Source organism: Hydractinia symbiolongicarpus, chromosome 15, assembly GCF_029227915.1.
Source record: "Hydractinia symbiolongicarpus strain clone_291-10 chromosome 15, HSymV2.1, whole genome shotgun sequence".
Taxonomy (NCBI): domain Eukaryota; kingdom Metazoa; phylum Cnidaria; class Hydrozoa; order Anthoathecata; family Hydractiniidae; genus Hydractinia; species Hydractinia symbiolongicarpus.
In genome coordinates, this window is record NC_079889.1 from 3,027,947 (window position 1) to 3,055,763 (window position 27,817).

The window sequence follows — 27,817 nt, forward strand, 5'->3', positions numbered from 1 at the left end:
TACAGAAACGAAAACAATTTATTAACTTTATCAAGATTTATAAAACAGCTTCAAGTTTTTGACAGAAAAACAATAACAACGCGGGATGAGGTTTCGCCTTCTTTTTTTTATCTCACATATTGAAAGATAACATCTCTCGCTCATTGTACGCAATCTAAAAAGAAACAGAAAACATTTTTATATAGTATATTATATTATATATATAGTAAAGTCTTTAAATACATTAAAATCCAGTGCCTTTGAGAGAAGATATTTAGAGCTAAATTTCTAAACTACAAATATATATCTTTTTATGGGAAAGAGTGCTCAAAAATTATTTACTAAATACAATATGATTGATACATGCTTGATAGAATTAATAAAGTAATGCAACTCTGTTTACTTTGGGGGTTGTCTTCTTTTGGGGATTGGTAGTTCAGTCGGTAGAGCGTTCACTTCATATTCATATGGGTTCAATCCCATATAACAGCTGTTCCTTAATGAACAGAAATTTAAAGGGTTTTTGTAGCTCAAATGGAAACTTTTTAGCACTCTAGAACCGCCATGTTGTCCCTCCTGGAACAATTGACACGGTAAATTTATTGCAATTAATGAGGCTAACCACATAAAATATAGATCACTACTTTTTGTGGCCAAGACAAGAATTGAAGGCACTGTTTTCCATTTGGAAAGTACAAATTGTACTTAACAATTTGCTCAAGGTTGCCCTCATACTTATGGCTTTTTTGGCCAGTTTTTTTTTATCTTTTTTAAATATTTTATATATGTCCAAACTTAATCTCACAAAAACAATAATTACATTAACGGTTGCCACCATTATCGAACAAAAGTCCAATTGGTCATTTGTGACTTCACACGTCGTACATAAGCTAACTTCTTGAAAAATTTATTGCTATAGGTTTGAGTGTTGAAGAATTTAACAAGAAGCGAAAGTAGGTAAACAAAGTAGAATTTCCAGGTAAAGGCACCATTTGATAAAATAGTTCAGATTTAGAACATATATCAGTAAAAAGACCCTAGTAGCAAAAGTACAAAAGTTTTTAACCACAAATGAGCAAATACCTTAAAGAATAAAGAGGTATTTTCCCGTTAGTTTTGGATTGGTGACTTAAATTTATTTCCACGATGCAACAAAAAAAAGAAGCAACTTGAGTTTTAGGAAATATTTAAAAATCGTGTAATAAAATTTTAAAAAAAGAGTTTTGTTAATCATTATGAATTGAATTTTCTTCTGACTGTAGCTAGAGGTAGCTATCTAGCTAGCTAGCTAATGATTTGATTGAAGGATGACAGCAAAAATAATTTTCCATGGTGGCCATAGGCACCAAAAAGTAATTTAGTTAGCTAGCTACATCAAACCAAGGAAAAAAACGTAAATATAACTTTCAAATCACCCATACCTTCGCAACTCACTTTTCTTCTGCGGTATGAAAAGAATACCACAAACATGCCAATTCAAGCTGATAATTTGGTACTTTAAAATCTTCTTTTTAAAGAAGCCATAAATATAACACGTTTTTGCGCATTATAAACGTTCAAATTAATATAATGTGCCTTCAAAAGGTATATACAAGCTTTCCAAGTGCAAATATTAAGAGAAATAGCATGCCAGCTAAGCCAATTATTATCAGCACTTGGTATAAACTATGTATTTGTGTTAGGTCTGTAAAATACACGATAATTCAATTTAGCCGATAGCCGGGGGGGGGGGGGTACGAAAGACGGGGGGTAGGGGGGTACAAAGCCTATTTACTGGCATTTTTAGCTAACATTTATAAGAGCTGCTTGGTCCAAACTTATTTGTTCTATTAGACAAAAAAATAACCTACCTATTCGAGAAAAAATATCAGTCATATCTCCTTAAGCTGATTTTATATGATTTTTTTTCTATCGAAATTTTGAGAATCTCAATAATTCTCTTGGTATACTTCGCGTAGCAAACGTGCTCCACAATTTCGCTTCGCTTGCGAAGCTCAATTGCTTTGCAAAAAGTCCAATAAAACTGAGACAATCGTGTGCACAAATAATAGGATAATCAGTCTTTTTTTACCAAAACTTACTCTCTTCCTTACTCCCTCAACATTTTACGGCCTTTCTACTTAATATCTCAAAATTAAAATACTGTTACAGCGACTATCCGACATTGAAAAAGTGGGAAAGGAGGGAGAAGATGGGTACTTTCAACTTCTCGCAAAATATTGAAAAAGTTGACAAGTTAATAAATTGGCAGGTATCTTGCTAAAAGAATTTTTAACGCTATAAAACAGGAGTTGAGTCCAAATATTTAAAAAGAATCTCCATAAAATTTAAGAAACATCCAGATTAAACCAAAAAAGTACGTTTCTTATAAAAAAAGACATGCAATTGCTAACAATAACCTAAATTTGACGTATCATTAGGAGGATACATAGTAGTTAAAAATGCTAAGCCTTTCTATCGTACGACAGGCGGTTCCCTTGTCAGATACACAGGGTAAAATTTAGGTCTTATACATTTCTGACAATCTGACAGACACAATAAATGCGAGTCCAAGGGTAATGATAGACTATTCCCCGCTGGACATCAACCCAGTATTTCAAGGTCTCGGGGATATAGCCTCACCTCTTTCTGTCCTAAAAAAACTAAGGCAACCCTTTACCGCCCGTCTTCTCCCGCCCCTGGGCGATTAGAAAAAAGAATTACAGCACGATCCACATTGCTTTTCTATTATCGTGGAAAAAAATTCATGAATTTTACAGGTTTTAAAAAAAATGACAAATATATACAAAAATTACACCAAATAATAATTAATACTCGTTACTTACAAAAGTGCTAATGCACACTCACTCGCAGATGTTTTACGTGTACTTTATCGCACTAACATGCAGTTAAATCAAGAATAGTGGGTAAGAGCGGCAGACCAGAGACGAAAGAAAACCAAATATTTCTTAGACATTTTTTTATGAAGTATACAAAACGCTCAGACTGACATTTAAACATGAATTTACACGATTGATAAATTATTTGCTGTAGTGTATTGGCATAAATTAGCGCTGCATAAATTAATACATATATACTCTACGCCAATGGGGATTTTATGGGCTGGATTTTACTAGAATATTATTGTCCGACAATGAAAACATATACTTCGAACTTAGAGATGCGTAAGAAAGGATTGGACATCTACTTTACTTCTTTAAATATAAGAATTTAAAAAAAAGTGCGGCTCTAGCAGTGCATTTAAACACGGTGCAAATTTGACTGCGTCATAATATATAAAAATAATTTCACAAGCTTCAAACCCAGTACTTCTTTTCATGATAGTAGATACAAGATATTTAAAAAGTACTGTATTCGAAGTAGTTTTATTAATATATTGAACAAAACCTGAACAAAGAACAAAACGAATTCTTAGGGTAGTTTCCATTAATGACCAATAGAGCTTTTGCTCACTGCTGCACGAAGTGGGACATAATTCATTAAAAGTACCACTTTTACAAATTTTGTTTGTTGTCTATTTAATTCCTTTCACGCATGCATCGATTGGTGTTACATTAAGGTCACGTGGTATCAACCAGAACTGCGGACTTGGGCACGGTAGGGCGACTACATGGGCGCCACGCCATAGTAGAAAAGCATTACTTTAATTCGATTATGTATAATATATATATAAGATATAATAAATTAAATTTTAAATCACACGACGCCTTCCAGAAAACTCGTATCTAATGATTGCATTACAGTCCGTAAAAACGTCATTTCTTTGCGCGTATTCTCGAAGATTTCCCGCGGATCGTCGGAGGGACAACGCAAACAGTTTGGCGCCCAGACCATCGCTAAATTGTTCTCATCCATTTTCGATATGCTAACATTTTCTGGTATCATAAAAGCCTAAAAAGGAAACATCCGTGTATCTACTCTCTACAAATCAATGTATTTACAGCATGAAATATTTAAACGTTAAAGGATTTAAACCTTCTCTTCCTAACATATAAATAGCTCGTATAAAAAGACTAGAAAACACACTCATTGGACTCACTTACTTGCAGTAAACGAATAAGATATGAGAAGACCAGGTTGTTTAAGGGAGGCAAAGAATTGACGATGTTTAAACAGATGTCTTGATTATCGCAGTTGTGTATACACTGGTCAGTAAACAAAACACAGTCAAGGAAAAGCATGTTGTTTTGTCAGCCTCGGTTTTGACTTCAAAATAGATTTAATAATCAATCAACTTTATAAAGACAAGATAAAGAAACCAATATGTCATTAAAGCACATTTTCTTGTCACGCTGGTGGTCTCCAAAACACATTCTTCTCTCTATTGTTTCTTGGCAAAGGCGATGTATTTTTATCGGCTTTGCTACGGTACTGGCTAACGACTAATGTGAAGACAATATCAAAACCATTGAGAAAAACAGTCTCGTTCCCAGCGCTCTTAAACATTCCTGATCGGGAAGACACCTGAGAAAACGCTATTTTTTAAAACACAAAATTCTCGTAACAAAAAACAAATATGAAAAGGATATTAGAACTTTTGCGGTATTAACGGCTCGAATAAATCACGGAACCATAATTTGAGGAGCGAAGCCGGTATGTGCGGGTCTGTAAGATGCTCGGGAAAATTCCAGTTGTCGATCATCACTTTTAAAGAGTTGACTTCGTCTATATCGCCAGGAACTCTAAAAAATAATTTAAATTATCTTGCATTACCGTATTACTATTTTTTTTTCGCAAAAAAGTACGAGTTTAATTTCACACGTACGTGTTTTCTTTAATAATTTTATCAACTAAATTTAAAATAGCCATATTGAGTGAGCACTAAGTTAAAAGAAATCACATCGACTTTGCTTCTAAATTTGTGTAAGCCAACAGATTGAATAATTTTCGCAGAAACATTCAAATTAAAAAATCTTGCACCAACTTTACGTTAAATTTTGTATCGGCCAACACATCTGGGAGGGGATAGCGGTAGGAAATTCGGCCCGTAATACTAAGGTTGTAGGTTCGAGTCCCCACTTCGGCATACATTAAATGTTACGTATCTTTGGCAGCAACGTAACATAGTTACAGTCAGAGGGGAAGAATAGCCAGGCGATAGAATGGAATCCTTACGGGATATAAACTTCCCTTTACTTCCCTTTTAATTACATATTTTAACTTACCTAAATATTCCTTCTGTTTGAAGTCCGTTTTGTATTAGAACAGCGTCTGTTAAAGTAGTTAAAATCCACGGTAGCCGATAATCAGGATATCGTTCTTGTTGCATTTCCATAATATCTTCGAGTGCGTTACCGAACAAGGATGGGTTGAACACACGTTTCTACAATTGAAGTCAAATAAAATACTGATCACTTTTTACCGGTCTAAAGTTTTCCGTTCTTATTGGTAAATCTCAATGTGATACATAAATAAACCAGAACGAATAACTTCGTAATTTTAGGACATTTTAGTAGAATTTAAGAAGTTTTAGAGTCAAATTTTTGGTGAAAACACTAAATACGTATAAGAACCATTCTATGTTTTAGGAGGTTTTGCTAAAATTTAAGGAGGAAATGAAGTTACCTAAAATCAATCCTTTCTTTTTAAATGTTATAGAAGCTGTTAATTTTTTCGAATTGGAGTAATGTAGAAATACAGTTGCAAGATAAACATCAATTTTTGGTCACATAAAACGTAATACAAATAAATAAACACAATTCTCACTTACAATCGCTGCATGTATTTCGTCTACGGTGGGACCCTTCAGACCACGCTTTGCACCAGTTTGACAGATTCTCTCTAACTGCTTGTAACAATATTTCGCATACATCTCTACTTGTGCCTGCAAAAAAATAAATAAATGTAGAACTTTTAGATAGCGGGAGACAAAAAAAATCACAGACTGGCATCTCAATATTTTCTTACAAAAGATAACTAAGAAACTTGGCTTCAAATAAAAACACAACCTAAAAAAAAAATGTTTGAAGGCCACAGCAAGTACAAGTTGTGGTGATTCAAAATAAATAATATAAAAACTAGCATATATAAAAAATGACGAAATGTCAAAAAAATATTTGAGAAGAAAACCTAAATTTCAAAAAAAATAAAATAAATTTAAGTGATTTAATTAGACAGAAAGTGACGCTACCTGTGGATTATTAGATTCATCATCTAGGTTTCTGGATATATAACCTTCCAAATAGGAATGAAATTTACTAGACGGGGGAAATATTGATAAACAAGCTGTTATTAACTCCCAACCACGTTTTAAACTTGTCCTAAGAGAAAAAAGAAAATATAAAAATTTCTCTAGAAAAAACTCAGGAGGGTTGATTTACATTGAGAAATATTCTGCTTGGGATCACACCACATAAACAAACAAACACGTAGTATATATTCCAAATAGTCTCCTTCGTAGGTGCTCTTGAAAAGCACATTATACTCACGGTTTTTCATTATGAGTCGTTTGTTTACACAGCTGAATGAATATTTCGTCACGCAAAGCCGGAGTGCTCCATCCTCTGGTTGTCAGGTCAACGGATAGTGTGTCTAAGCTCTTCCTCGTAGATTTGTCACCCATGTATTGAAGTATAACTATGAAAAGAAGAAGACACATTCCGTGACTGCCACCATTTTGGCCGTTATAAAAGGGACGGCAGGATAGTTAAATTTGCACGTAAACTTTTTTTGGAGAAGAACCATATTATATAGACATGGAACTAAAATAAATGTTAATAATTTGCGTGAACGCGCCTCGCAGTGAGATTAAAAATGGCTTCCTAATTTTAGAGTGATGCAAGAATAAGCACGAAAACGTAATTCGGGTTACGGTGCCAAGGTTTTTCCACTGCGCTCGAAATTGAGCGCATTTTTTTTTTAGAACATATTACTGTTTTTGTATTTATTACTATGGTTAGGGATATTAGCGCACACTTCTTCTGCAGGATGAAAATGGTTGAGTTGTGTTATGATGACATTTTCAATAGGTGTCTGCCAGCCAGAACGGAGTGCGAAGATGCACAAAAGTTTAGAAATCTTTCGTAAATTTTTTTATTTTATATGCCTTGTCAAGCCTTATTTTTGAGCTTTACCAGATATCAAGGGCTCAAAAATAAGGCTTGGTTATTTAAATAGATGAGTCAGTTTTTTTCCTTTAAAAATACTGGTTGATACAGAGTTGGTTTGGAAAAAAAAATTGAAGCATATCACGCTTTAACAGAACAACCTTGGGCAGACGCACAATAAACACGAGAGAAACAGTAAGCTTACGTTTAAACACGTCTACAGCGTCTTTTCGTAATTGTTTATTTCTTGTTAGAACCATCGGTTTCTTGATTTGAGTCTGCAAAACAAAAATGAAAGTGGTTTGGATGGATGAGATCTTGAAAAAAAACAAGTACTGTAATAACATGATAGACTAATTTAAATTATAAACAAATTTTATGAATTGTTTAGGGTGTTTTGATAATTTAAATTTAAAGTGTTCATCGTTCAACACATTTTTTTAAGTTTTATGCAGAATCGGCATTTGATGTACAAGGTGTGTAGTAAATTTAAAAGCTTTTAAAGTCTACTACACGTGTAAGATAGGTCCTGAATGTGTATAATGAAAACAAAATACACAGAGTAGTTAGTGTGTGCAGTGTTGGTTCTATAATGTCCGTACAGAGTAGGTTCTACACGTGCAGAGTATGGTTTTAAATAGATGGTGTAAGTTCTATTTTGTGCACAGTAGGTGCAAAGTAGGTTTTACATGTGCAAGAAGTTTGCAAATCTGCAGAGTAGGTTCTTAATGCAAGGAGTTGGTGGAGTGAAGGTACTCATTACATTAGTCAACAGTTATTGCAGTATAGCTTATAAAAATGGTGAAGCATTTCTCAAGTGTTTGAACTAATTCAACATCTAATGCAAATTTAACTTCACCATGTGAAAAGCAAAGTTTGATTCTAATTTTTGTAGCACTAGCAGGTCTTAATAAAATTAAAAAAGAACAACTTACCTTTGACCATGACAACATACTGTGGATAGACATCTTCCTTCTAAATAAACCCCTACGATGAGTGTTTAATGGAACTTTTTCAGGGATGTCTGATTCTGAAGAAAGCCTTTTAGCTTTTAACGTCGACGAACCTGATGACTAAAAAAATAAATAAATAAAATATAAAACATCGAAGAAAAACAGAAAATTTTATGAATAGAGATACATTAGCATCTCAAGCATTATAAAGGATAGTACACTTTGAGCTTTTTTTAACACTTTTGGAGGAATGTTACTTTGTTAAATAATGTACGCAGCTTAAATTTTGGTCAAAATGTATGGTAGAAAAAATGAAATTGAAGAGAAAAGAATTAATATGGCCTAAGTATTTATCGCTTTGAAAACCCGTTTCAACAAAACCTCCAGTACATGGATTTTAATGCTAGCAAAATTTTCTCAATAACTTAGATGTGTCATAAGCAAATGAGTCTGTGAGAGGTAGAGCAGGTAAAGTAGTTGAAATGTTAGAACGTAGATCTGTTGATATGTGTTGTGTTCAGGAAGTCGGGTGGAGAGGAGCTTCAGTGAGAATTGTGGAAGGTAGGAGGGCAAGGTATAAACTTTTTTGGATTGGTAATAGTGATGGATATGTAGGCATATGTTGGCATATTCGTTGCAGAGAAGTGGATAAAGAAAGTAATAGATGTTATGCGTGTTAATAGTCGTATCATAGTGATAAAGTTTTTGATAGGTAATAGGATTGTCACTTATCTGTCAGTTTATGCTCCACACTGTGGACTCAGTGAGGAAGATAAAGATAAGTTTTATGATGAGTTAACACCAGTCACATCAAAGTTTGGAGACACTGAACTTGTCATGGTGGGCGGCGACTTTAATGGTCATGTTGGAAAGTCATCTGAAGGTTATAGAGGTGTGCATGGAGGCTATGAATTTGGAAGCAGAAATAAGGAAGGGGAGAGATTGCTTGAGTTTGGAATGGCAACGGACATGGTGGTTTGCAACACATCATTTAGTAAGAGACAGAGTAGACTGATAACATGAGTCAGGTGGCTGTAAGACACAGATAGATTACTTCCTGTTTAGAAAGTCAGACAAGAAATTGGTGAAGGACGTAAAAGTTATATCGGGGGAAGAGTGTGTTTGCCAGCATAGTTTGCTGGTTTATGATATTATCTTGAAGAGTGTTAAAGAATCCAAGGGAAAGTACAGGCCCCATCGTAAAGTCTGAAAGCTGAAGAAAGAGATTGTAGCAAGACAATTTAGTGCAAAAGTTCAGCAGTTAGGAAAAGAGGAAACTTTGGAAAAAGTGGAAGTCAGGTGGTAGTAAAAATATTTACTTAGAAGCTAAGCGTCGTGCTCGTACAGCAGTGTATAAGGCAAAATCAGAAGCAGAGAGAAGCAGATTTGCAGATGTGTTAAGAAGGGAAGACCAGCGCAATGAGGTATTTAAGATAGCAAAGCAAAATAAGAAGACTAATCAAGATGTTGTAGGTGAGACGTGGATACGTAATGATGGTGTTGTGGCTAGCACAGAGGAGGAGAAAAGGGTAGCTTGGAAGAATTATTATCAGAGGTTGCTTAACACTGAGTGTGATTGGGATGAGGATAATTTGTCTGATGATGATGTTGTAGAAGGGCCAGCTATGCAGATCAAGACAGAATGAGTAGTGGAGGCTATTAGGAAATTGAAGATTGGCAAGGCTGCAGGAGTATCAGGTTTTGTTGCAGAGATGGTAAAAGCATCTGGACATATTGGAGTTGAGCTTATTACAAGTCTTGCTAATCAGATTATAAAATATGGTGCTATTCCGAGTGAGTGGCAGTCACGTGTAATAGTGAATTGTTTCAAGGGCAAGGATGATGCACGAGAAAAAGGTAACTATAGAGGTTTGAAGTTGGTTGATCAAGTAATGAAAGTTATTGAAAGAGTGATTGATTAGTTACTTAGAGATATATAGATAAGATGCAATTTGGTTTTGATGCATTTGGGCGTGGCACTACGGATGCAATATTTTTATTCAGACAGCTTCAGGAAAAGTATTTAGGAAAGAGAAAGAATCTCTATTTTGCCTTTGTAGGTTTAGATAAGGCTTTTGATAGAGTGCCACGTAAAGTTATTTGGTGGAATATGAGAAAATTTATTTGTGGATGAGTGGCTAGTTACGATGGTACAGTCTATGTAAAGGAATGCTAGAAGTCGTATCAGGTTTAACGATTCATTTAGTGATGAATTTAGTGTAAATGTTGGTGTACATCAGGGTTCTGTACATAGTCCTTTGTTGTTTGTTCTAGTCTTAGAAGCGCTGTCGATGGAGTTCAGAACAGGTTGTCCATGGGAGTTATTGTATGCAGATGATTTGGTTCTCATAGCAGAGTCGATGGAAGAATTAGTTGAAAAGATTGAGAAGTGGAAGAAAGGACTAGAAGAGAAAGGGCTAAGGGTGAACACAGCAAAGTCTAAAGTCATGATTAGTAGCATTGCAGCCAAGTGTGACCTTGTAGTTGGAAAGTGGCCTTGTGGAGTTTGCAGGAAAGGGGTTGGTAGTAACTCAATTTTTCGTCAGACTTGCAAGCATTGGGTACATAAGCAGTGCAGTAGTATTGGTGGAAGGTTAAGAGCTGACATTCAGTTTGTATGCAAGCGTTGCAAAGGTTAGATTGTAGAAAATGAAGTATTTCCAGCTTCAATGATGTACAACAGTGGCTCGTTAGAGATAGTTGAGAACTTATGTTACTTAGGTGATATGTTGGGCAGTGAAGGGGGTGTTGGAAGAACTGTTGCAGGATAGGTTCTGCTTGGAAAAAGTTCAGTTACTTCCTTTCTTGACTAGCAGAGTCTTGTCAATTGAGTTAAAAGGTAGGTTGTATGAGGCCTGTGTAAGAAGTGTTATGTTGTACGGTAGTGAGACATGGGCAGTGAAGCAGGAAGATCTTGACCGTTTAGAAAGGAATGACATGAGAATGGTCAGGTGGATGTGCAACGCCAGTCTGACAGACAGAAAAAGTTCAGATGAGCTAAGAAGCAGCCTAAGTATCCGTACAATTAAATATTTTTTCCAGATAAGAAGATTGCATTGACTGGGGCACTTGGAAAAAATGGAGAGGGATAATTGGGTAAGAAAGTGTAGAGACTTGATAGTTCCTGGGGCAAAGCCCAGAGGCAGACCGAGAAAGACTTGGCAGGAGGTTATAAGGACAGACTTGATACAGAGGAAGTTGGGTCATTAATATACCCCGTCCAACCCATGCTAGAGTGGAAAACGGACGGTAAGCCGAGAATGATGATGATGATGATACCGGTTCTTCCAATCTTAAAAACTCATAATAATAACGTTACCAAGAGTACCATATAAATAATAAATACATAGCATAAAGCCTAATAATTATTTCCATACCAAATTCATCATTGAAACTGGTCGGAATTGTGAATTATGAACTGCATTAGATATTTTTGAAAGCTTCGCCTTCTTTTCCATATCAGATGGATCTGATTTCATCCTGGTCAATGGACTACGCTTGGCAGGAGGCGATCGATCAGAATCTGACTGGTGTGGATTTCGTGGCGATTGTGATGAGGATGGCGGGTCACTTGGCGTATCATCATCATTTAGTCTTTCATAACATGATGTACCTGTAAAAGAAACAATGACCAGATTGAAGCAACTAAGAAATGTACTAGCCAAATAGAATAAGAAGGGTAGCTACATATACATTTGCCACAGACATGAACTGCAAAGCACGCATACTCACATAGCGGCTGTACTACCTGACAAATGAAAAAATAAAATTAGGATAACATCACAACAATAATAACACCAAGCATAAAACAAATCAAAAAAAAAACCTACAAAAAAGTTTACATGGTAGTCACATAAAAAGTTAAACGTAATACAAACAGGACAGCACTTACGATTTCCAGGAGGTGCTGTTTCTGTCCGAAGAAGTGTACCGCTGGGAGTTGTGTTTTCATCTGATGAACCAGATCTAAGTATAAAATAATTTTTTTTAAAAAAAATAAAACTGTTACTTTAAATATCACATGACTGGAAAAAATTCCACAAAAATAGGGTTTTTCTGAACAAAACTCTAATGTCTCTTTAAAATAACTTTCAACTTATAACCAACAAAACAAGAGATGGATAGAACAAGGAACAACACGTGTATTGCAAACGATTAATTATAAAATATGTAACATTCCCTGACAAGTCAATATATGTACCTGTTGAAGGAACATCGAACACATAAAGTTGCTTGTTGAAATCCAATACATAAAGTCATCATAACCAAAGAAGTTTTATTTATAATATCTATCCTCACAAGAAAATATAAAACTATTTGTTTACTCCATTTTAGCAACGAAACTCTTTGTCTTGATTTTGAAACTAATCAAAATTAAAAACACTTCTAATTACTCTGCTAATTACTTGTACTAATTAAGAAAAACTTTGACCTATGTAACATAGCATGTCTGACTACGCTGCAGAAGCAAAACATGGACAGGCAACAAATCAAAATCCATTGAAAGAACATTTATCAATAAGGAAACAGCCTCCTCAGAATATCACAAAAAAGGTCCACTAAGCATGGTTGATTCATGACTGGCATTGAATTGGCTTTAGTTTTTTGATACTTTTATATTTGAATTCGAACACAAATGGAGTTACTAGAAACCCTAGATTGGGTGGGGTTGCGAAATAGCTAGGGGAAACATACAAAGCCAAAAAAATAATTAAAAAACAGGAAATTATTAAGCAGTGGTGGAAAGGGGTGTTCTGGCACCTGAGAGGTTTCATTAAAAGCAACTGTCAGAAACTTGCACATTTTCTTTACTAACATACTTATATACGCTTGCTTAATTAGATAAATCCCAAAACAATGTGTTAAAAATAGGATAATGTAAATCTTGTGGTTTATAGTGATTGATGATGTAGTTAGATGTAGTTTTCCATAATTATTCTGTACTGCAAGAAAAAGTCAGGAACAAAAATGTGTATTATAGTAAATATGTATTATAGGATAGATATAAATTAATTAATAAATTATTTGGAACAGTTAATGTAGTTTTTGATCTTGGTAATGCGTAGAAGTCACAAAAAACAAATTTCTGCATAAGAAGATAATGTGGATAGTCGTTATCAAATCAATACAAATAAAAATGTGGTGGGATTTAATATTTAGCGGTAAAACAAGCATAAAAACAAATTCTTTTTATAGATTTGTGGCAATTTTGGGTAATTTTGAAGGAGATTGTTAAATAACTCTTAGCAGCATATATCTTTATCTTATAATTATTCTGAAAATTCAGATATTTAAAATATTACAGTTATGAAGTTTAGAAAATTTTCCAAATTTAAGACATTACAGTCATGAAATTTATAAAGAGAACTATGCAATCATTGACTACACATTTTTTTGAAAGGACCAGTGGAATCTGATCTCAGGCTCCTAAGTTTGTTCTTTTCTTGTTTTGGTTGGAAAGAACACAACTTCAGAATTTAGACTCATTGACTTTGGTAATGCGACATTTTTTTTACCTGCTTGGAAGCCTGAAAAGAGAGTGCTTTCTAGTGTTACTTTTTCTTATTCTTATTGCAAAGAAATACAGCACAAGAAAACATTTTTAAAAGTATTTTTGAAATTAAATTTAGTTGTATTAATTTACTCTTCTCCTTTTGCTCTGAGTTTCGATTTGCCATCAGGGTTTAATCTGACCAACAGCGGCTTTTGACGAGAAAGCATGTTGTTAACACGAAAAATGTGGCTTTTACCTGATAAATATTAAATTACTAATTCCCAACATTGTATAATCAGGATAACATAAAATTTTTTAAAAACTTTAAAAACAATGATTTGAAGCTAAAGCCGTTCTTATTTTTGTTCTTATTTGTCAGCAAAATCCAAGGCTTATGTTTTTATAAAATTATTCTAACAAAAAAGCATGTGATCTCATTAAGGTTAAACGTTCAACCAATAACATATCTTTTCAGTTAAAAAATAAAAACGTAAACAAAGAGGAAATTCATTTGCAGAAACTAGAGCACAGTGTTGATTGCCAAACCTTTTTAAACTCAAAAGTTGAAATATTTTTCTAATGCTGCATTAGGAACATCCAAAAGTCAATCTTAAAGTCAAAGCAAGTTAGACCTGCAAATCCACATAACAGTTTTAAAACAAATTATATATAAAAACATAAACAAAACTTAATAAAGACAGAGCTAACTAAACTTAAACAACAACTAAAATTCCCAAGTTTGCATTAGTAATAACTCTTGTTTTTAAAACTTTCACTGCACATGGCTACTTCTAATAATTCAGCACAACAATACTCAAAACACAACTAAAAGGTGCCAAAAGAACTGGTAAAAACAAAACAACCACCCACTGTGAAAACATAACAGAAAAAAACAAACAAAAAACATGATCTTCTTTTATTCCACATTACACTTTCATCTTCTTAAAGAATTAGCTTTACTGTAAAAAAAACATCAACAGAACTTCAACCACTCTCCTTTGCAGATACTTTTATAAACAGCATGAGAATAGTTACTAAAGGTTTCTACATCCTCAAGAAGAGTACACAGGAAGTAGGTAGATTATAGAGAAGGAAATCCAAGTGTTTTTTCCCTCAAAATGAGCAGCAACACCTGCTGGGATGCTCAACTAAGAAAAAGATTCACTGCTGCAACATAAATCTCCTTCGGTGGTGTTTTCTCAAAAGGACTGAATGATTGAAGTATAGAGAAACATTATTCAATAAGGGAGGGAGAACATTTCTTCACATTATTAATACTGGTCACCTGTTTCTTCTTTAGTATCAATCTATCAAATTCATAAATTTATAAATACTATCTCATTATACATGCATAGAAAGTTGTGTAGCTTTATATGGGCAGAGAACGTTTTTACCTTGCAGACTTTATTAAAAAAAATATACACGTTTTTTTAAGAACGAAGTTTATAAGAACACAAAGGCTTTTGAGGTTTTTAAATTTAGAACATGTTAAAAACATTTCAGGCTTTGTCACTACAAAAAGTAAAGTGCTCCTTCAAACTTCAAAAATTGGTAAAATAAGAGGAGAATTAAGAAAAATTTAGAAACATTGTGAGTCTTTAAATTGGAAAAGTTAAGAACATTTGAAGGCATCCTTCAAGATAAATGTTCTTAAATAAGACCTATGTAATTGAAAACAAGTTAGAAAATACTTGTTCTACAAACATGAGAAAATCTACACACTTTTTCAGGGAGTGCAAATTGTATACACATTGAAGATTTTATGCCCTAAATACAAAATTTTTGCAGGACAAAATCCCAAAACAATGTTCAGTTATCTAAATTGGAGGAAATCCCTTTCTGTGGAAATGAATTGAGAATAAGAAGATTGTTTTACAACAGTAGGTACAGTGACACTTTCCTTATTCTGTTTTTTTATAAAAAATATTTTTCCTGATTAAATTCATCAAAGTAATTTAACAACGAAAGACCGTCAAATTTCACTTGCAATTGACTAAGCAATTGTCTAGTCTAGCCGACTTTCCTTTTTTAATAAGAACACAGACACAACGTGAATCTTTTGTGTCAAAAACATTTAAATAACACCACTGTTAAATAACAGTTTATTTTATCATGTTATGGACATGAGGTATTAAAAATTGAGCTTCGCCAGTTAGCAAAAGCATTTTTGGAAAACTTTAAAATAAAAGGACGAAACCTTTGTTTATTACCTTTCATTATATTTAATTATAATCTAACTAAACAAGGATATATACATACATATGTGATGTATTATATATATGTGAATTTGGATATTGAAATTCTGAACATTTTTAACTCTGACGTACATTTTTCAATTTTTTACAGTGTATGGGATTGCCTTAGCAATGAATTCCAGTAAAGGCCTTAACCGTAAATAATTTACAACATAGTTTAAGTTGAAAACAATTACACAAATGCTTAATACTAAACAAATGAGTTTAATCAGTACTGTGAGTACAAGGGAAATGACTAAAAGTTACGACAACATTCACAGGAGTTAACTCACATGTTCCGCAGTCTTGGAGATGTAGACATTGCACTGTTTTGTGTTTCATCTAAGTCGTCGTTGTCTGATACATTGTCATACATTGACATTGTGTTGTTGACGTTATCATACACAGAATGCAGTCTTTGTGAGCCGGCTGGAATAGCAGGTAGTGGTGGGGCTGGAGGTACAGGCGATCCTACAGATGTTGGCTTTGGACTGGTAGGTGGTGGGGGTGAAGACCCCTTAACTTTTCGAATATTAGTTGCATCAGACATTGCCAGCTTGACATTTAAAGGCTTTTGTGTAGGTGGCTGGCTTGGTTTCTCACTCGGCAATTTACGAGTCTACACAAAAAAGCAACAAAGAAATTCAGAACAGAATTTTTTCTTTTCTTTTACATACGATACTAACGAGATAAATTTGTTAATAAGGATCCTTACTTGAGATTAAGCAAGACACAAGAAATTATTGAGTATTTATTATTCAACTTACTAAGCTAGGGCTACTTTCCATAGTCACAACGTAACTTGCATTTTCCTTATTTTCAAAACTAGTTTCCTTTCTAGGGCTTCTCTTCATAGCCATTAGTTCCTTCGACTGACACAGATCTACCACAACGTTTGTTAGCGTTCTAGGAGGCTTCTTTGGTGGTGCTTTATTTCTAACTGAATTAAACTTTGGTTTTTCTGCAATAGGTTGAGTTACACTTGTCCTGGGTAAGGTTGCGCTTTTTGGAGAAACAAAATGTTCGGTGGGCATTGCTTCCATTTCTTTGCTTTCCCTAACCTCAAAGTTTACATTCTGATAAACTGGTTCTTCTGGAAACTTTTCTGAAACCAACATATTGTCAGGTTCATGAGCAATAATAAGACTATTAGAAGTGTTTACGTTATTTTTCACGTTTTCAATGTTTACTCCTGAATCAATGGGACTGTTATCTTCTGTACTGTTTGAAATTTGCAGTTCATTGGCAGCTTTCTGTGCTTCTTTCGTTTGTTCTACTAAATTACTGTTCGAGTTTATATCTTCATATGGATGCTCACTGGAGTTAACACTCTTCCCTGTGTATGCCTTATCATCAACACTATTGTTTTTGTCTATTTCTTCAAGGGAAGTATTGGATATCTCTTTTGAAATATTCGTATTCTTCTTTTCCACCTCTTTTGCTTTCAGCATCTACAACATGTTAAAGCTTGTTTAGTAAAGAAAAACAAATAAATAAATACTTGTAACAAATAGTAACATAGAAATAAATATAACATAGAAGTCTACAAAGAATTAAAAGAATGTTCTCTTAGATGCTTTCAATTCAAATGCTTTCCCCTTTCACTATTATTGGCAAATAGTTATGCATTCATTCCTGCTAGCAGCAGAACTGATCTTGATAAAAAAAACTCATTAAATGTATGATAATGAAAGTAATTAAAATTTGTAAAGCTCTTTTTGACTTGTTTATTGAGACAAGCAAAAGGTTTATCTGTAGGTATTAAAGCAGAAAGAGAATTGTCTTGAGTCATAGGTTACATTTAGACATACAGAAAAAGAAAACATTTTTCTGCTTGTTAACAAAATTGTGAACAGCTTGTGCTGACCAGTACTAATGGATAATGGTGGACCCTGTTAGCATAGAAAGGAGATAATTCTGCAGATCAAATGTAAAAAAAGGAAATTATGGAAATATATAAGGAAATTAAATAAAAGGAATCAAAAACCAGCATGTTGAAGAAATCAAAAAGAAAAAATAGAAAGACATTAAGAAAGATTATTTTAAGTTTCTGTAAAACGACTTGCTTCTGCAATGCAAGGTTTCTATTAACACATTGAATAAAACATCCAAATCCAAAAAAAATTGTAGCACTCATCATCATCATCATCATCATCATCATCATCATTGTCATTCTCGGCTTAACGAGCACTGAACAGTTTATACTGAACAATTTATAACAAAGTTTATTATAACGACAGTCAAATCAATACAGTAAAACAAAACTCCAAGCAATTTCTGTATATCTGAACAAGAACACAAATTTATCCTCTCTCTCCCGAAGTTAAATAAATAAAAAAGCTCCTACATGCTTTTTATGAATGACAAAATATTCCTCTCAGAGCCACATCTTAAACATAACACCTTCTGTTATCCTCTCCTTCCAAGTAACAACAACAACAAGAAAAAACTTTTAAATTAGCATGTCATTACCATGAAAACAGTTACGATTCCATTATAATTAACTATTCATATCATAACCTGCAATTTGGAACAGTTAAATTGGCAACTTAACATAAACGGAATACAAAAAGAATAATTAGTATAAACAGGTAAGGCTTGGTAATGGTTTTATTATGAACGTCTTTTGTTGCATATTATACAACAGATTATTTCAGGTTGGGTAATGATGCAAATCTTTTTGGATTCCAATGAATTACGTGTAATCCTTTTTGTGTATTTTTTCCTAATTTCCCGAAAAACGAAACAATCAGTGATTCTCATTTTTTTTCATTTTTAAGCTTAGGTAACATTGTTCCGTTTTTTCAAGCAAAGATTGTTAAAACTTACAAAAAAAGTTATTGTTGTTGTTGTTCTTGTCTGGAATAAAAGAATCATTTAAAACAATAAACATTTTTGTAAAAACCTTCTAAAGATAACTTTTTAAAAGCATATCTAAATTTTCAAATTTTCTTTTACCCAACTTTATAAATACATACAAAATATTGATTTGAACTAACAGAGCAAACGGACATCCTTCTTCAGCAAAACAAAACAAGCCAATTATATTGACTATGTATTAAACAGTTACAATTAATTACAGAAATTAAGCATCACAGTTACAAACAAGTCATCCTTAGCAGAAATATTGATCTATGGATGCTGATTTAAGTAACTTAGATTTGAACACTACAGCTATATAATGCATCTTGGTCTAAGCTGAAAAAAATAGCAGCAAGACATTATTGTCACTTTCTTGTCAATAAAAAAAGATGTGTTCATTTTTACAAGAATTAAATTGCTTATAAGCAGCAAGGATTTTAAAATATACTGTAAACATCCGAAATAAATTTTTAAAAAAATGAAAAATAGAAAAAAAACACAAAATGGTATTAAAAGATGGAAAAATTTATGCAAAGTTAGTTACATGTAGAAAACATAGATATACCTTCAACCATCTCCAATGTGATGCCCTTTAAAAAATTATAACTTCAAAAATAAACTTTTCTTACACTTGCATAAAACTGTACAAACTGTACTAATTAAAATAGTTATATAATAAAAAAAAATTTAAAAAAATTACACAGAAATGTTTTAAAGATTAGAATAATAAAGAATAATAAGAAAAAGGAAAAAGCATAAAAAAGTGATTGCTATTTATAACAATCTTTGATCAACAAGATGAATTAAATGCTTACAAAGTAAAATAGATGCAAAATGAAACTTTTAAAGTAATAATAAAGAAAGTTGTTAGTTAAAATAGTGAACTAAAAATAAACCCAAACCATAATAAAAATTAAAAAAAATTAAGAAATTATATCACTAAGTAACAAAACAAAAGACAAAACAAAAGACAAGACAACATACAACCAAAAAGTTACATTATTTAACGGTCCATTAATTTATTAAATTGTTTAGGAAACTTTAATCTTTGACTACATGTTCACCTCCCTTTAGTTTTAATATTGGGGAAAGTCAGTATAACGAAAAAATCAATCGCAAATCTTCTGCTGCATATACATACTCAAATCATATTTAAATTGTACCTAAATTATGCTATGCTAGGCTTGAGAGAACAGCCTATATTTCTTCACTCTCCACTTCTTCAAAAATATGTAATAATGTGCATGTAAGGGAGTTAGAGAGAAAAAAGAAAAATAACATGTCATTCTTAAAAAATGCTTGGTTGCTGTAACCTGGCTGGACGTTTTAAAATGATTTTTAAAATTCGGTATTCACCACTGAAAAGCATGAGACTTGTAGTTTTTAAAAATGGTATCATTTTTAATCAGACGTCAAGTGAAAGTAGTTTTACAGCTAGAAACTGAAAATGTGTGTTTTCCTGTAAATCCCTGACCCACCCGGTATAGCCAAATGTATACAAAGAAAGTATGCGGGGAGTAAACTTATTTCTCGAACGATTTTGAAATGCGGTTTTCACCACTGAATGCAAAGTATTCGGGTTAGGGGGAGTACAATCCTTTCTGTATATTTTTTATGATTTATTAAACTACCAAGTTAGTATCCAAACCCAGAGCTTTTTATTGTAATTAGCAGTGCCAAACTAAGAAATCCACAGTTTAAGAAAAGTGAAATATCAATTCAAGTCTTTTATAATTTTCAGAAATGTGTCCTAACATTTTTTAGATTGTAAAATAACAAATACACTTAATTTCAAAATGGCTAAAAGAAAAACAAGTTGTCATTGTTAATTTTTTCAATTTGATTAAAGTGCATTATCAAATACACACTACAGAAGTTTAGTCACAAAAAGTGTTGTGCAATGAACTTTTTCTGGACTAACGGAAACTACATTTTGGAGACAAGAAATAGCAACTATAAATAACTCAAACCATTTTTATCAAGTTGAGATTAATGGCAAGAAAGAAACACATGTCACAGAAATTATTATTAAAACTGAAAATCTGTTAGAAGAAAAAATGGGCAAAACAGAATTTGATTTAATCCAACTTGGACATTGGTATTTTGGTTTGGAGACATCTATTTTGATGTCTCCAAAATGTTAATTTTTCATTTTTAATTCAATTAATGTGCATCAATGCACACTACAAAAGAAACACATCTCACAAAAATTATTATTATTAAAACTGAAAATCAGTTATCAGTAAGTTAGCCCAATCTACAAAAGGACAGACAAAGATGGGCATAACAGAAGCTGATTCAATCTAACTTGCACATTAGTACTTGGATTTAGAGACATCTAATTTGAGCAAAATTAACGTAGGCATCACTGTGGTATATACTCATTTAATTATTTCTCTGAATGACTAGGTTTTGCCAACATAAGATCTCAAATGTATTAAAAACATAACTGCTGGGGATCATTTCATTGTTTCCTGGAAATCCTTTTTTTGCCCATTTATAAAATCCCTACAATTTTAACACCTATATATATTTTTTCTAAATTAGTTCCTGTAAATATAATCTTTTTTCCATTCAATTTTCATAATAAGCAGTAAAGTTAATTCAAACAAAAAACAATAATTGCAGAATAGAATGAAAAAATATGAGAATACTTTTTTGAATGGTACTGTATAATAGTTAACTCAAATTTGAAAAAAATTTTATAATTAAATTATGCTAATTGATATTGTCTTGTAAAGAATACCATGTACAAATTAACAATTAGCAATCATTGTTATTGATGTTTTAGTCATTAATCTTTAATTTCATTTTTTCAAAGTTAAACATTCCTCTTAGGATTCACATCAAAACAGACAAGGAAAAAAATTGATATCAACACATAATTTCTCATAACAAACTACATAAACTCAGAAGTGGACACTTCTTTTACAGCAACAACAGTCAATGTCTGGAAACATGTGGAGCCACAAATTGTTTAGACTATAGCAGTAATGCACATGCAAATTATAGTCCTTTTTATTTCTTTTTTTTGCTGTTTTTTCAGTTTTAAACATCACTTTAAGAAGACTAGTCGTTAGCCCGTGGAAAAATCCACGGGTTCACCCGTCCTTTTTATACTGCATTGCATGCGTCTCGCTACCTGTGCAGCTAAGCTACCATTATGCGTGACAGACAGACGGACGGACGGAAGTATACAGGTATTATAACATAGATTTTCGATAAAAACAACAAAGCTTTAAAATGGTATAAAAAATCAGTTAAAAGATTCAGACATAGACTTTAACAAATAATATTTAAATTGGGTTTGAAGTCAACATCTAAATTAGCATTTGCTACGTGCCAACAGAAATTAGAAAGATTGAAACTTTAACAAACTCATTAGTTTAAAACTATTTTTAGTGCTATAGGAACTATAAAGTGAAAAATTTCTATTATCAGGGAAATAAAAATAAATCAGAGCATTACGATAATTACCTGAAGTTTAGCCAATGGAATTATATCCCCATCCTTTGGTCGTCTCCATACAGTTTTTTGTGATGTTGCATTGTAATAATAATATTTACGTGTTCTAGAATCATAAAGCTCCCACCATTGGTTCTCATGTGTTGGTTTTCTGTGAAAGAGAAAAAAAAGAGAGTAATTAACAGAACACAGGAATAACATATAACATGAAAACACATTATGACAACACTCAAAGTAAAATTTCGTGCATCTGTAACATTGCTTCCATAGCACAATTTCATTTTGAATAGAATAGTTGGTAGCCAGTGCAAAATATCACAGGTTTGCCCATTCATTAAATTTTCTGGGGATTCGTCTTGTTTCAACAAAGCAGATAAAAATATATAATTAGATTTGTTATTTCATGTTTCCGTAGCTCCTCAATTCGTCTGAGTTTTGTTTCTTGAATTTTGCCACAACTTCAGGTAAACATGAACATGGGCAACTTAAAACAGCACGTAAAATTCTATTTCAGGTGTGTGTAGAGGCGTGGAAGTGTGATCGCATCACTTCACAGTCAATCTATAAACTCCTTTGTACAAAATTAAAGAAAGGTTGGTCATCCTATTATTTTCATATGTATCACTGAAGTTTTTTTGTGTCGACTATTTTTATAAGGATGACATACTCAGGCCTTGCCGTGAGCAATTAATTGCTCACATCATAGTGTCCACGCGAGCAATTTTGCTCGCCATATTTTTGCTAAAAAAACTTTGCATTTCAGTCTCTCAAAGCATCTTTTTCAGGAGAGGCATGCGCCTTGGCACACACCTAAATCGTTTCAGGCATGTGATTAAAACGTCTGCCACATTTCCAGTTTGGTGGGACATGTCCGTAGCTCGTTTCGAACTTTCGTTGGTTAAAACTTACACAAGAAATCCAGCCACGCGGTTCTTAACTAATGCAGAGGTGAATGCCGATGGGGCACGGATGACGCAAGTCTGTAACCTGCACTTACCGGCGGAACAGACAATTCATCATGGATTATGATTTTGGAAATCATAGCAGGTCCAAATTTAATGGATTATTTTCTTTATGCCGCAACTGTTATTCAAACAATTTTAAAAACGAAACCCACATAAATTCTATGTACCTGATGTGTTACCTGAACTTTCCGAATGAATTTTGAAATTTTATTTAAACCATGTGGACAGAGATTTTTTTTAATTTAAAAAAGGAAGCATATTTTTTCTTATTTGCTTGTGATGACCTGAGAAATAAACATTAAATTTATGAAAACGACAGTATAGTCATGCATACTATTTCGGACATGTAGAAAAGGAAGTTAAGATTGAGAGAGTCGTTATACCAGTAGACGCTCGATCATCATGTTTGGGGTTCACAATTTAAAACGTCCCCCATTTTCTACTGCAAAATGAATGCGCAACAAAGACACCTTGAGCAACAAAAGCGCCTTAATGCCCGTATTGCACACATTTTACAAAATGGCGAATGAAGAGTTGCACGATGGGTGGAAAATAATCACACCAAATATCTTTTAAGTTTCAGGTTCAGAGTTCGTGCAGGAATTTCACTTAAAAGATCAATCAATTCTTGAGAAAAATGTTTACACTTATCTCAAAATGGTAATATTTATGCGAGCAGTAGAATGCATGGGTAATGAGCATTTAAACGGGCGATTTCTCGCGACTCATGGAAAGGCCTGGTACTATTGAAAAAATTACAACTTACACAATCACACCATCGGGTGGCTCCCATAAACATTGACCAGTTTTTAAATTAGCAAACATATGCTCTTGGCGACTTGGCTCAATGATTTCAACCCATTCAAATCTAAAAAAAGAAGATGCATTGTCACACTTCTTTGAAATTTACCACAATATACATGGATTAACTAAACTCTAAGCATTGCCTGCTGTTTCAAAAAAGCTGTGCGATGACATACATAGGTGTTTACAAAACACATGCCCAGATGGATTAATGTGTCATTAATTACACACACAAGTCAGTCATTATTATATATATCAATTTTTTTTAAAAAATTACAATCTTCCAGCAATAAAAAAGCCTACATGCAGAATGCCAACTTATCAAAAAGTTGATCAATGCAGGGACACCCCAAATCATCTCTTAAAAAACCTGCATAACAAACTTTAACAGAAGATGAATAATAAAGCACACATAAAAGCATGCTTCTGGCAAAACCCTTGCAAGGATGTGATATAGAACACAAAACAAGACAATATTAAAATAACCTATCATTTTACAAAATAAAATGTAAAAAAAATCACCTGAACATTATTTTAATTCACTTTATACATATACAAGTTTTAACTTTTTTTTATAGAAACTAGAGCAAAGCACATGCTCATAAAAACATCTCAAATCTGATCAAGACATATTGAATTATAAAATCTTATGATCTTATAATAAGTAGAATTTTATTAGAAATACAAAAGATGCATTACAGCATTAAAGCAAGCAGCCAAAATAACAATTAATTAATTTTAAGGCAATTTTAATAAAAAAAATAGTGGATGCAAATGTTTAATAAAGTATGCTGTATAATCAGGGTTCCCACTCTTTTTTTCAAAACAAAATTTGAGAGATTTGAGGACTTTTGAGGAGATTTTGTGATTTCTGAGGTGCTTTTGTTAACAAAATTGAGGAGATTTGAGGAGAAAAACTTGCACTTGTAAAAATGAAGGAACACACAGACTGGCATCTCAATATTTTCTTACAAAAGATAACTAAGAAACTTTGCTTCAAATACAAACGCAACAAAAGATGTGATGTTTATAGGCCACAGCAACCACAAATTGTGGCGATTAAAATAAATAATATAAAAACTAGCAAATATAAAAAATAACAAAATGTCAAAATATATTTGTGGAGACGTAAGAAGAAAACCTAAATTTCAAAATAAAATTGGAGGAGAATTAAGGAGACCTTTTGATTTTGAGGAGAGGAGTTATGAGGACAAAATTGTGCATGTCTTTTAAATAGAGTTTCATACTTTTTAATTTTTAAAAACATGGTCTGCTTTTACAATGCATTCATATTATGTTTAAAATCTATTCAATTTACACATGCTTTTTTTTTATTATTTTTTTTATTTTTATTTATTTTTTTTCTTATTTTTATTTTTATTTAAAATATTTTTATTTTTTTATTTTACGCATGCAATTTACAATTTACACGTTGGCATTATAAACATTAACAGTTTCCATTTAAGGGGTTACTGCAGTGATTTTGATTTTGTTTAATAAATCGTGACATCAATCATAAAAATATTATTAGTCACAGTTTCAAATTGAGCAGGTTATTTACAAGATATTACAATTTGAATTTGTTGTGGGCTCTTCTTTATGCCCTCCTACTTCAATGAAACAAAAAGATGTTTTTTTCCTTGTTGTTCAATCCTAAATAAACAAAATTACACCACAAAATAGTTGATTTGCAGGGTAACATAGTTTGATTTTGCATCAAGAACAATTGACATGTCCAAGCATATGCACCAGTAAAAAATATAAACTATAGGGCATAATGATTGAAGATATTGAAATGACACAAAAAGATGGGTGCTAAATTTAGTAAAATCTATCTATAAACAGAGAAGGTAATAGTCGACAAAAAGTAGCCACCTTGGCCTACGTATTTGTTCTTTTCTTGCCTGTCAGGGTGCACATTATCATCGTTCTCGGCTAAACGTCCACACACACACACGTATACAAAACTTTGTAAACAACTCATCAATAGAAAGATATAGATAATCAAGAGATTTACCATTTCTGGCAGTACGGCACTTTCCCCAATCGGGTAGGTGTCCTGTGATCATGATTAATCACCCAATCGGGTTAGTCTGCAACTTCCAAATTAGTTAAGACTTACCCGGATCAGGTGAGTACTTTTTGTGAAAAAAATTGTTTTGTAAAAGGGCAAGCCACTGGACAAAAGTGCAGGCCAATTTTGTTTATATGAATTCATGTGCGTATTTTGCGCCGATTTACCAATTAAAAAAAAAAAAATCACCATGCCATTCTGGCACTATTAATGCTTATTTACGTTGGATCAACAACACGGTAAAATACTATTTGTTTCTGGCTAACATGCTGGAAGCAAGGGTAGCTAGTTTGTTAATACTAAGTATATGTGAGTCTTTATTACGTGTACGATAGAGCTACTGCATACTTACAGGATACACCAAAACGGCTAAGTGACAAATGGCTTGGGTGACAAATATCACTAATTAGGCTAGCCAAGGCAAAAAAGCTAATGTAAAAATTATTTGTGAAAGAAATAATGATTAATACCCTATAGTGCTAGCTAGCTGAAGACATAAGAAACATGTTATTGATGTAATGGCTTTATCACATATTAAAATAAACTCTGAGCAGGGGAACCCATTTATAATGTGGAAAGATAGGCCAACACTTTTGTGAATTATGTCCTAACATTGATTGGGGGAGAAATACTCGGTTGACTGATTAAAAGCTCCAAAGCGCCACTCACGTAATAAAAAGTTAGCATCCGCCACGCTGACTCGCCCAATTGGGTGATTGGCCCTGTTCGGTAGGCGCTATAACCAGGGATCAAGTCAGAGGTCTTATACAAAATAATTTTGGCGAGTTAACCTGATGGTATGGATAGTCCAATAAGCGAGTGAAAATGTTTTGAACGCCCCGGGAAAATATCAAAACACTATAAGTCACATAAAATAAAACAGGTGGTTTCATTTTGAAAATTTCGTACGTTTTTAATTTCTGCTGATTTTAAAAACATTCTCTTGAAATTGATTGCTGGTTAATATAAAAAGGAAGATACTGTGAATTAAAATGACATTTAACATGAGTAAGAAAACTTTTATATTTTGTTTTTATATTAAAAAAGCAAGAATTATTATAACATGAAAATATTGTTGCAAACTCAAAAATATAGTAGAAACTAATTTTCTGACAATCGCAGTCTAAACCGTTGATCAAATTTGGACTTTTGTCATACATAAGATTTAAAATGTACTGCCTAGATTGATGCTAACACGGAATGGAAGAGAAAAGTTTGCGTTAAGAGCTTAAAAAAAATTGCAACAGAAAAAAGAAGGTGTACGGTGGAAACGAACTTAATGGATTACATTCCCTGAATCACATTCTGGACATTTTGTTGGAAAGGTATATGTTTAAAGCTTTGTGTCGTCTTTGTGTAAAACTTGGTAGCAGATAATTAAATCATAAATTTTAAGGCTGGAGGAATGTCCCAAAAAGTCGATAAAAGAATCATTAAAAAAATAAGTTAGAAAAAGAGTTATATATATAGCTATATCAAAAATGTCAACCATACCTCTCAGAATAACACATTTTTATTGTAATAAAATAAATATAATCCAACTTTAATAAGCTATAAAGCAGATTACTGACTGGACTAAAGATGTTTTAAAAAATATGAGAAGCAGTCAAGTGCTCCTTAAGTATGCACTTTAAATCCATACAATATGACAGACAAAACAATATTTTTACCTTTCTCCCATGTTTCTGTCAATTATAAACTCCTTTACATCAGAAAAAACATTGCCAGTATATAAAAAAACGCAGACTTTTCCACTACTTCTGCTGCAACTTAATTAACTTTTATTTTTTAGCCTTCCAATCCTCCCAGGTCGGCCATGTTTAACACAAATGTAAACTTGTTCCCAAACTCCTTGTGTAATCTTGGAAACAAATAAATAATTAAGCAATTAAGTAAATGACACTTATTTAAATTCCTTGTTAAAGTTGTTTAAATATGGAT

The 27,817-nt window shown here is 32.8% G+C and overlaps 1 protein-coding gene across 1 annotated transcript; it reads right to left on the minus strand.

Annotated features, from left to right (window-relative positions):
* On the minus strand, positions 1-27,716 carry LOC130629095 (rho GTPase-activating protein 39-like). Its single transcript, XM_057442200.1, has 16 exons — positions 27,547-27,716; positions 23,765-23,866; positions 22,046-22,184; positions 16,474-17,157; positions 16,000-16,325; positions 11,871-11,944; positions 11,356-11,591; positions 7,961-8,098; positions 7,231-7,303; positions 6,408-6,555; positions 6,110-6,239; positions 5,690-5,803; positions 5,145-5,302; positions 4,509-4,661; positions 4,023-4,131; positions 1-3,870 (listed from the first exon to the last, which is right to left on the minus strand). Exons 1-16 carry the CDS (start codon positions 27,555-27,557, stop codon positions 3,676-3,678), a joined length of 2,790 nt encoding a protein of 929 aa, XP_057298183.1. The 5' UTR covers positions 27,558-27,716; the 3' UTR covers positions 1-3,675.
* Positions 27,717-27,817: the final 101 nt, after the last annotated feature.

What these genes read in the sequence shown, in the direction of transcription:
- LOC130629095 (XM_057442200.1), bottom strand. An exon ending in CCACCCGATGGTGTGATTGT is followed by an intron (nt 22,185 to 23,764) that starts GTAAGTTGTAAT and finishes TCTCTTTCACAG; the next exon opens with AAAACCAACACATGAGAACC. An exon ending in AACAGCACCTCCTGGAAATC is followed by an intron (nt 11,592 to 11,870) that starts GTAAGTGCTGTC and finishes TTTCTTTTACAG; the next exon opens with GTACATCATGTTATGAAAGA.